This window comes from Linepithema humile, chromosome 5 (assembly GCF_040581485.1).
Source record: "Linepithema humile isolate Giens D197 chromosome 5, Lhum_UNIL_v1.0, whole genome shotgun sequence".
NCBI classification, from domain to species: Eukaryota; Metazoa; Arthropoda; class Insecta; order Hymenoptera; family Formicidae; genus Linepithema; species Linepithema humile.
Genome location: NC_090132.1, coordinates 28,394,742 through 28,407,027, shown reverse-complemented (window position 1 = coordinate 28,407,027; position 12,286 = coordinate 28,394,742). Strand labels below are relative to the sequence as shown.

At 36.8% G+C, this 12,286-nt stretch overlaps 1 protein-coding gene across 5 annotated transcripts in view; it reads left to right on the top strand.

The window, feature by feature from the left end:
• Positions 1–12,286, top strand: part of PlexA (plexin A) — a 234,036-nt gene that overhangs the window by 161,847 nt on the left and 59,903 nt on the right. For all 5 annotated transcript variants that reach the window (XM_067356336.1, XM_067356334.1, XM_067356333.1 and 2 more), the window contains one exon: positions 8,413–8,595. In XM_067356336.1, the coding sequence (XP_067212437.1) occupies positions 8,413–8,595 (183 nt within the window). The remainder of the gene's footprint in view (positions 1–8,412; positions 8,596–12,286) is intronic.

The following is a 12,286-nucleotide window of genomic DNA, read 5'->3' as shown; positions in this document are numbered from 1 at the left end:
TTATTCACTCTCTGTTCTCCGTCAATACTCACAAAGTTTAACGATGCCATCGTCGAACCGTAATCGCCACTGCGCGCGTTTATATTTTATTAAAGAAGTTGATGCTTTTACAAGAGCTTCGCGCTTACGTTACTCATAAAAAGTATATCGAATGATGTATTTAGGGACAAGAGCATTTAACTTTCTAAAAAATAATTTTTTATAGATATTACACTCTTCTGAATTAGGTTTCTCAGTCATCACATCGTACTTTGGAAGCTGTAAGGTCTTCAGACAATAAACTTCACGAATTATCCTTCTTTTTTTTTTCAAATGAAAAAGCATCTCGCAGTTTCTCGGTTAGCATCTCGGTTTCACCCCCGAAAGGACTGTGTCTCTTATTCGATTCACTTTACGAGGTATCGCGTGCGGAATTCCACGTCGAAGTAACACTCGTGGAATGACCCTGCCGCGGCTATGTAAGGTGTATATATTCTCTTAACTGTCTCGTATTAGAAGTGAAGGTGCTGCGCACCGGTAATCGTAACAAAATCGCCCGTTTCGCTGCGGAACAGCGCGCGCGGCCGCTCGTCTGAACGTGCGCGCAGTTTATTTTTTTTTTCTTTTTTTTTGTTTCCTCTTTTTGGCGGGAAAGCAGTAAAAGCACCCACTTCCGACTCGTTACAGGCTATTACGCGGCCGCGCGCAATAAATCGTTATAATACCACGCTCTCTTTCTTTTAGAAGTTTATAACCCGAGAGGCTCGTCCACCCACATTTCTTCGCTGATGCACCAGAAACCATCTTGTATCAGTTTCGCACACGATTCTTATAATCGGTTCACGTATGAGTGAAATATGGAAATTCATATTTTATCATGATCTCTAGTGAGAAAAACAGCATTGTTCGGGCAAAACTAACTCTCAACTCTTGCTTGTATTCTTAATGTCATTCTTAACGAGTGCCATCTGAAGTAGGTTATGTTCTATAGATTGTTATGGAAGAATTTATAAGAGCAGGGGGAATGAATTAAAGTTCAAAATAAACTCCACAGAAAAGAATATAGTAGTCGAGAATAATTGGTTACCGGCTCATGGAAAAAGAGATTTAGCTTCTAGATTTAAAATTGGATTCTGCTTTCAATCGTGTTTGATTGCCGTTTCTGGATTGTACGAATGATTTTTTAATAAAGAAGCAATTAAGTGTATGAGTTTTAATTCTTGAGTTGGGAATATTTTCATTTAATATTTGCACAAAGCATTATTGTTTGCATTTCCTGATTATCAAATGTTATTTATTTTTACGTGTTTACGTATCGATAATATTATGTGCTTTATATTTTGTTCTTTTTTTTTTATTAACAATTAAACTTTAAATACAATATGCAGCTTATTGAGTGGAATAAAAAGCTTATTTCTGAGCTTTTGTAGAAAAGTTATTTGCTTATACAAACACAGTTAAACATTTGCATCCGTAGTAATAACATTTGAATGCTAAAGGAAAATTTTTCCAATATCCGTTTATATCAAAATCAAATTACGACGGCAAAATACGAAAGGTGCAATATGAAGAGATGCAAATTTATTTCGTGAGATATAAAACATCTTTAAATTGGGCATTTAAGCATAGAAATCCAAAAATCAAGATTGCATGTAACGCATCTTCTTGAAGATAAGTCTGCATAGAAAATAATTAATGTTGTACAGAGTTTGGCGTTGCTTGCATTAAAAAAGAATGATATTTTTCTCGGCGTGTCCGGTAGATAGGAAGTTAATATCGTTCGTGATCGTTTTTACCCAGAGTGAAAGACATAATAGCGAAAGAGGATAAGTATCGAGACGTAAAGCGATCAACGACGGAAAAATAAATCAGCTCCGATCAATTTTGTTCCTGTTTTGTTGAATAGTGTAACGTCAAAGTGAATCAATTTCCTGTATTGACAAAAACGTGTTCATTGAAATAAAGAAGGAAAAGAAAATGAAACAGACCGCGTCAAACGAAAATTATGTTAGCGAAAATAAGTCCGTCACGTTTCGTTCGTCGATAATTCACTACATCGAGGATGCCGATGACGTGTACCGTAGATTTGATTAGGAACAAAGCATCTTGAAGGAAATTTAATTTCCGATGCTTTTTCAAAAATTTTCGAAGTTAGTTTTGTCGTTTCTGCGCTTGAATTTTGATCTTTCCGCTTTTTTATCAAACATTTAAGTAAGAATTTCAATGTTCCGGTTTTATGTGAAAGATATTAAGCTGGAAATTTGCATTAAGATTCTAATTCACATCATGCGGCTGATATCTTCCGATATAAAGATCAAATTTTTTATTTAAAAAGCTGACACAATTTTTGCAGCCACACAGTTTTGCTTTATATAGAGTTAAATGTAAAAGCATTGATGAGATAAAATAAACGACAAATAAAATTTTCTTAACAATATAAAATAAATTTATTATAAAACTCTGCTATGAAACAATTTAAAATATTTTAATTATCGCATGATGTACATTATTTGGATTAATATATAAATGTAATTGACAAATAGCGCGCGTGTAATTAACGATAAATTAGTATTTCATTTATTGCACATCTGAAAGTTCCGAGAGGAATTACATCTGAATATTAGGTTTCATCTATTTATCCAATAAATGTATTAAATTTTATAAACGAAGACTAATAACGTCATTACGAAGACTTTACGTATGATATTGCATCTGAATCGAAAAGAAATTCAATTAAATCAATTTTGCTGTGGAAGAAATTTCGCGCATTTTGCAGCGCTGCGCCGAGAACGATGCAGTACGGTGTAACAAAATCCGATAGAAAAACAATCGCACTGAAACGATTTCGCGAACTTTTGCCGCGGATCGAGAAGCACTCGCGATAAGTGGCCCAATAACTCGATACACGCTCGCCATTTTGTCGACGGCCACTGGCGCTCACCGCCTCTGGCTGTTCTCTTAAATCACCCCGCTTAATATTGCCCTAAAAGAGAGATTTCGCCGCGGAAAATGTCGCGGAACGTACGGACGGACGCGGCGGAATGCAAAAATGAGCGCGCGCCATTGTGAGCGACGACAATCATACATTGTTACTGTTGCGACACACAACGTCGTTAAGATTGTTTCGCCGATACTGTTACGACTGCGAATGTTACGGTAATTTAGCATAGCGCATATTTTCCCGCGGATTATATGACGGCTTATTGTGTCCGGTTACCGTTTGTTACTCACTCGCGAAAACTTACTGCAACGCAGTCGCGGCGCACGAGCCCGCCGTGATATATGTATTATTGCAAATTATGCGAAACATGCAGCGAGTAGGGCTAATCGGGGAAATTTGCACTGGCGCTCCGTATGATGTATTCCTTTGTGGCGCTGATGGCTGCATGAATAATTGCGAGTTATGAATACGCTTTTCCATAAATGATGCAACGCTCGCGAGGAGGCATTTTTTTCCTCGATTGCAGTCTAACTATTCATTTAAGCGTGCGCAAGTTATGTCAATCACGTTTTCAACATTTATTCCTACAACGTAAAAACTTTTTACATTATTGTTAAAATAATATCGTTATTAATTGTTAAAAGTTGTTATAACAATGTATGTTTGTTATGAATGTTTAAATAGCTATGCAGCGCGAACTGTTATGAAAAATGAAATATTATTAAAAGGAAATTAAGACAGCTTTTATTGTCGGCAAAATAGAAAAATTGTATTTTATAATTGAACTTTTCAAATATTTTAATTGTTGTCTTATTTCCTACTATTTGTAGTCAATCATCAATTATAAAAATAATTTCTTATTTTATAATAATGTTTAATAATGCAATTATTTCTGAAATATTATTTCTGAAATATCAAAGCATTGTCAGAAACATATTGCTTTAATTTCTGTGAATTTAATTGGACTGCTTTAACAAATTAATTATTCCATCGGCAAATTTGAAATCATTAAAATTTCATATTCAAATAAGATGAACGTAGTAATAACGGGTTGAGGAAACATTTGCCTCACATATCGACGAAAGCGTCAATTTATATCACCAAAAGACCTTCGTGTCACGTACTCTCCGAGAAATATCGTCTGGTGACGGACGGACGGTGGTGGCGAGGTGCAGTGCACGAAAGTCGAAATTATTGATGGAAAACCAAGATAGAAGAGGCGAACGATCGGAGGCAAACCAAGGTGAAATAGACGACGACCACGTCGGCGGGAGGATCGAAGAAGAGAAAATGCGGTGATCGTGCCGTGCTCTCGACACTCTCAAAATCGCACCGTCCGTCGCCGCTCGCAGATCGACACGACGGGTAAATCGACGGTGGAGCGTTTTTTTTTCAGAAAATGAGATTTCGGCGGGAATTCGGCGACGGCGCGAAAAATTGCTGCAGCGGGGGAGAACGGATTGTCCTCCTTAATCGGATTGCCGAACGGCGAAATATGGCACACGCGCGCGCAGTCGCGAATCCATTGCCCGCTCTCGTCGAAATTTTCATATTTTCGAAAATTGCGAGGCTCTCGTTCGATTTCGCCGCCGGACGAGATTAGCGTCCCACCGATGCTTTTATCGCGGGACGGCGAGATTTGTCGGAAACCGTTCTGGGCAGTGATTCGTTTAGTTACATGTGGACGAACGCTGCAAATTTCTGTCATGTCAGTTAAATATAATACTTTATTTGGCAGAACAGTGTACGCTGAATTGTTTAAAATATTGTTGAATTTCTAAAATTGGAAAGATTTATTTCTATTTACAATTGTTCCTTTTATTATACTTTGGATTACTTGAGAATTCACATTTATATGATTTAATTAAAGTAATGCGAGTAATTATTATGTGTAAAATGCTAAAAAATTGAAGAAATTTGTTTGGTTACACTCAGTGGAGACACTTGCAGAAGCCGGTGACAGGCAATTTTCGAGATTCGACAGAGAGAACGTATTTGTAAAAAAAAGGGAAAAAATATACGCCTTTTTATCAGATTACAACAAACATAAAAGTTTCGAAATTTTACGTCGGAAAACATTTTATCCGGTGACAGAACGGCGTGTACGTGCAAAATATGTTTACGTTTTTGGGAATGATTGCGCGTTTGTAATAACAGCCGTGGGTGCGCTTTTTTATTGCTCAACGGTATCAGTCAGCAGAAAATACGTTTCAAATGTGAAAAAAAAAAAAAAAAAAAATAAAAATACAGTATGGAAGAACGAAACACGAAACTCGCATTCCGAAGTTATCCTCGTATGTACTATATTGACTTTGCTTAGCGAATATAGATATACATCAAATCGAAGCGGTTTGGATCGATAATTAGTCTTGTTGACATTAGTCGTCCAGGTGTATCCATATACTACAGATAGACCGCATTGCGTACACATGTATAGCCATTCGGGTAAATCCCCGTCGCAAGGTGGCCGTCGAGCAACGCATCCTTTGATCTTGATATTAGTTACGCGCCGATTTGGCCGTCATTAAAATCATTCGACCATGTTGTTGCAGCTACGCGCCGATTATTTCGTTTGCGAGCCAATCGACGATCGGCTCGCTCGCGCGTTTAGGCTGCTTAACCTCTTCCGCCCGCAAATTAAATGACGAAAGACAAGCCAGAGGAGGAATCTCGCGCGCTCTTCATTCCGTCGGAATAATTCATCGCACTTGGTTTTTCGCCAGATAACATATGAATATCAAGTGTGTCAAAGCATTGACATGGCGGCTTTGTGCCTGGAATATTAAAAGTCGAGGCGGAATTTTGCATACTATGAATTTTTTAAGTCTCATCTTTTGCATGAGAGATATAAAGGGTAAATCCAGCAAACTCGAAGTTTCGCGCGAATATTTAAGGTTGAATATTAATGTTGTGCATTAACATTTTTTTTTACGTCGGAATTAAAATTAGTGAGAAACGGCACATGCTTGCGTTCCTCGTTAGATATGCAAATTGCTCATGCGTGCATGAGAACTTTGTTTTAGGCTCAAATTACTGATTTGACATTTGTTCATATTAACGCGTACTTGCGCATCACCGGCCGAGTCAGAGTTCTTTCGATTTCGCTGATCCGATATCTTCTGTTTACAACTGAACTTTTATTGTATAAAATAAAATATACGTGAGCATTACAAATACGATAAAAATTGAGAGTTATTTGTCTCGAGCTTTCAAATCGCACGATTTTGAACATAGATCTCTTTAAATTACTGACATATATATTTTAACAAATATATCAATACATTTAATGTTTTAACAACTATTATTATTACGCTCCATTTATGTAGGAATTAATTATTTCAATTTACATTGCGATTTTTATAAACATTTACATGGTTGAATGAGATTTGCTGTGCTTATATAATATGCAGCCTCCGGCGCGGTTTCGCGCAAGGACGTATCATCGTCGCTGATTTTCCGTAATTGTCGCCGCCGCGAGGACGGCCGCAGCGAAAATGTACCACGACGCCCCGCCGTCAACGGCGTATTAGCACCGGGAATGCAAATAATTGTTCGCTATGGAATACGTGTATGCGTGTACAGGGTGGCAAAACCGACCCAGGAATGTAAATAGAGCCGACTTCTCGCGGTGCTCCCGCCGTGAACGGGCGTGCTGGTTTGTTCACTGATGTGGATACATACGCCTTTGTATGCACACACATAACACGCCCGACCGACGAATCATACTATCTGTCGACCCTCACAAGGCAACCCTTAGAGTGCCGTGGATGTATCTGGAATATAGATATAAAAAAAAGAAATATATAACCGAACAAACTCCGTTGGCATGACACCACTACTGTTCGCGCTGCAATTGTTGATCTCGCAAATCTCTAATTTATGCAAGAGATAAAAAGATTTCTATATAGATAAGAATTTTTTACACCAATCAATTTTTAAACATTCAAGGTAGAAATATTAGTAAAAGCTAGATATTTTGGCAAATAAAATATTCAGTGGTAAATAATACGATACAAATTGCTTATAAATCTTTGGTTGATTGCTAAAAGAAAAGAAGAGATGAAAGGATTACAGAAAATAGAAAAGTCCACCACAATGTAATAAAGCAAATAAATAAAGTAACGTGTGATTTAAAGCAATAATAATTACAAGCGTTATGAACAACTAGTATCTAATAGAAAGTAAATGACATAAATATATAGCTACATGTACATGAAAAAGGAAGAAACCTCAACTATAGACATGCGGTTATCTCTAGCTACTTGGCACAAGTGGTTGTTAGCACGAACGGCCTTTAAACGTGTTAATCGTCGAGTTCAACCGGATAATGCGTTTTAAAATGCGCTCTCCGCACAGGATATGATGGTGGATTTGTTTGCGAGCGCTGCATTTCTCGCGTTTCCTGTTTCAAGTTTCACGAGGAGGAGAAGGAAAGGGTTCGGCAAAGGGCAATAAAATCTCGCATCTCTGTCGTAGGACGCGATTAATCGTCGGTACGGCAAGAATTAATCGTCGACATTGCAATAATTTATCGCGGTCCGTCTAGCCGCGATATTTTAGCCGCGGATATTTTCCCCGGTTTTGCGCTTCGCTAACCTACCTACCTACCGCTTTTCCACCGGAAAAAGGAAGCGCGTTACGACTCGGCGAAATCACTTCTGCGATTCTCTGTGTCCACTGAGATTCGATACCGCGCAAGCTACTTCCTACTACTATATCCTTCCTCCGCAATTCGCCCCAGCGTGAGAGCTTCGTTTTCTTAATCTCAGCAAAATACCAACCATTTTATTTCACTACAAATACCAACATTGAGATATTTTTTACTCACCGTCCAAAATAGAACTTTTTTTTTAATTTTCTTCAAATTTTTTGTATTATATTAATCATTAAGCATTATGGTGCTTATAATTTTCTTTCAAGTACTAAACTTTTCCTAGTAAAATCAATTTTTTGGTGCAGTTTGAAAGCTGGATGTATGTATCTTGTCATATTTTTATTTTCAAATTTTTGTTGCTATGTATATAACTTTTGATATATTGATTTAACAGTTTTTATATTTGCTCTGGCATATGGAATATGATAAAATAAATGGACATTTTGATAAAAGATAACAATTTTGCCGAATAAAAGAGACAATGTAAACAAGATTCGCAGAATACTCAAGATTTAACAATATTTTTTACATATGTGGGATATCTAGAAAAATGGAATGATTTTACAATTATCCGTTATGGAAAAATGGATTTATGTTGTCATATTTTGTATACTTTAGCGCGCGAGGTTAAGAATCTGCAAGTGAAATCAGTTCCGGCCTATTTTCTCAGGTGATGAATCAGTCATTGTAAAATGAGCTTTTAATCTTTAACCCTAAGATACTTTTTCTCGCACAATTTATTTTACATATTCGAGAGAGGAATGTTAAGTATTGCGTCTGACATGAAAGACAATCAAATCAATGAGCGTGATTACATACGAAAAATTTATATTTACAGAAGCTGCAAACAATTGGCGAGGATTTCTGCGGTCTCGACGTGAATACACCTCTGGGCGGCGAAGAACCGATGGGCGCAACTGCAGTCTTGACATTCGAGACTCACTTGACGGCTGTTGCGGCAACTTCGACCGGTGATTACACTGTCGTCTTTGTAGGCACCAATAAGGGACATCTTAAGAAGGTCAGTGTTTGAAGTTAATTAATTTGATAATTTAATGACTCGACAAAACAGGACTTCTACGACGAGGAAATTTTTATTCGTTTTTTGAAAAGATAATTTCACAAATAAAATAATAATACTGAAATATAATACAATATAACAAATTCAATCGGGTTAACAGATATTAATTACTAATTATGACAGAGTATTGTGATTGCGCTATTAATTAGCAAATTGTCTTAAGACTTCAATATATTTACGGCGGCAATATGATAATGAGAATATCATAATGGCGTAATTGTGTACGTGTGTGTGTATTGGTAACTATTGAACAATTATATATGTACGCATTAATAATTGGGGTTTTCCGCGAGGATCTGAAAGAAGTTACAATTTGTAACAGGATCTTGTAACACTTTATTAAACCGTCTAACAAAATCTTTAATCTCTAATGTCTGATGATGAAACTTTCTAGATAAAGTAGTTAACGAAAGTAATTAGCATTATAAAGTCATTGATTAAAACATAGTTCGACACTTGACCAATGCTCACTTTCTTGAATCTCCGACGCCGAAGGCAGAGTTCAGCAACCCTGAACTTAACGGGGTGAAGAGGGGAGATCAAATGGCAAAGTTCAGTAGCCACACACATGCACGTGCACATCGACACGTCATTCCAGTAGAGCATACGCCCGCATGTATATCGGAGTCTTCCCCGATCATCGTGGCGCATGATCGTTAAATTAATCGCGATCACCGTGCGATTACCACGCTCGTGAATCAAACACCGTACAACAGCGTGGCGTATAAACGTTACAACGGGCTATGTAATTGGCTACGTGATAGGCGATAGAGTCGACGGCTTGCCCAAAAAACCTCGGCGTGTACTAGCAGGATTGGGGATCATGGATAATGCATTATCGTGTTTTACCGGTAAAACAATCTCTACGAAACTTTCATAAAAGAGCATCTAGAAAGCATCGTTAGTTGAATTACTATGAAACGGGAATCTCTCTGCAGCGTGAACTGAATTTCCGTGCTTTATTTGTTTTTAATCCCCTTTCATCCCGATATCGACGGTATTTATATTTTGTTCTCCACGTTCGTAACCTTCGATCTTCGCTATTGGCAAAGAGTTTCAAATATAAATCTATAAAAGTCGTGTCGTTCTCCGTCTCCCATTTTTCCAAACTTTGCGTTAATATTTCACAAACAGAAAGGAAATGCGTTCTCGCTCGCGGTTTGCAATCTCGAACGTCATCGTCCTTTCGGCAGAGAAAGTAACGATAAATATAGCCGGTCGTTCTATCGCAGATAATAGTATTTATAGAGTAATAATGCACACATAAATATAGAGGGGGACGCACGAGCCTATGCTCGCGTGCTTCCACATCTACATTTGCATTACGACATTTGTAGTGACGACGTCACATACATATCTCGTAATAAATTGATATTATTTACGACACTGTAAACATGAAATCTCTATCCGCGATTTGCAATGCTCCTCGGAGATTTATTTATCTCGTAAACGACGTGTAACCTTGCTTCAGACATTCGACACTCGAAACGGCACATTTAGGACCGGGATGGCTTGTGATTCGCCTTTGTGATGCTCGCGACGTAATATGCCTTTTGCCATTTCAACAGAAATGGATTATCTCGGCGAGACCTCGCCTCGAGCGCACCTCGCTAATGTTCCTTTCGAGTTCCTACTCGATCGCTCCTCCATTCGATAGGTCAAGTCGATTTACGCGAGTCGTGCGCTTATTATCACAATAAGAAAATTTATATCCGGGCAAAAATGCTGCCAGAATCATTAACACGAAGTTACGAGAGCGTATTAATGAAATGGCAATAAATGCAAGTGTCAGATGTAAAAGAAAAATAGTAATAGAAAAAGTGTGATAAAATCAAACTGTTACTAGAAATTGCAAATTGCATTATAATATTTACTGCAAATTTTATCAATATGTTACTACAAATTGTACTAAAATTGAATGATAATGATAATAATAATCAGTAGCATTGCAATATGACGAATATTGTACTATTTAGTTACTAAATACTTTGTATGTGTATTCACTTTTGTGACGGGAAAATTTTTCAATTTAATTGGAAATTCTCTTTCGTGACGATATCACTTCTCTATTTTCACGCCGATTGTTTCCGAGATATCACGAAAAATATGATTTTTGAGAAAATGGAAGTTCAAATAGTGAAATTTTTTCGAATTAAATATTTTATTTCCGATAGAAGCGGCTTTCGCGCACGTTTTAACGAGATGACAGAATATATCTGGCAAGTTACAATATATATCCGTTTTATTTCCTCGCATTCATTTCATTGATTTCACGGGATTATTTTGTTGCGAATTATTCCTTTAGCCTACACACAGGAATTCTTGTTGTGAGTTTTAATAGAGTATCGATACCATTCAATATCAAATTGATATTCTTTGATATTGTTCATAAAAGTAGCGATGCTTTTATGGACACTTTATGATGTTGCGCGTAATAATGTAAACATGTAATATTACATGTTACATGTGAAGAGAGAAAACGTTTCTCTGCTAATAAATAAATAAAAACAGGTATAACGAGTAATTAATAATGCATTAATAAAAATATATACGCGTTATATTTAGAACGCGTGCACATTTATTTAATATCTATTCAATGCTGCTTTTCAGATATCTATATTTAACCGATGAAAAAATATCGATAAAAATATTGATGTTATTAAAATAAATCATACATTGTTGATGCGGACTATTTTACGATCGTCAGACTTATCGCGCGAGGTCACGGTATTGGATTGGTCCGGAGATAAACGACGAAGGGTGGCGATAAAACACGTGCCGTACGCAAATCGACAATGTCGAGCTAAGAAAGAAGAGGACGAGGTCATCCCCGTCGTATCCTGTATAATTTATCGGTCGATCGAACTTTCCGTCCTCGATTTTCAGATATGACAGTATGTTTGTACATTTTGGTGTAAATATGCAAAGATTGACTTATTATTGGCGGCATCTATTTGATCGAAAAATTAATTGTAGAATTTTGTAAAAATTAAGAGATATCGAAGAATGATTTTACTATTGATTACATTCCATCATTAACATACCTCAATATATTATGGCTTATCGATTATCGGCAGAATATTATTGGAGACAAAATTATCTTGTAATATTATCGATTTATCGCTTGAATATGAGCACGTATACAGAGTATTCTAAAATGAAGCTTTTAAACGAATGTTAGAAATTTATTTGAAAATTATTAAGTATTTAATACCGCTATATTTAATACGCAAACTCGTGTTCTTATTATGAATAATTAACAATATATTTCATTTATATCGACCTGTATCTGTTTGCTATTATTTCTCCTGTTTTAAATGAATTTTGTTTTGACAGAAAGTGAACTGCGGTGGCTTAATTGGAAATGCTATGTAGAAAGTCGGAAAGTAGCAACTGAAAATTAATTATTATCGCATTTACCGCTATAAATTATACAGAATATTGCAGCCTAGAACGAACATAGCAACAACCCAGTTACATACAACCTATAAATCTTATCATACTAAACTGATAAAAGCATATGATTTCTCATATTATATCACAGAAACTAGTGCCGATCTTCGTACGCAGCGCTCATAAAACTTTTTCACACGCGTGCATCGACTCGCGCGGGTTAATTGCGCCGGATCGG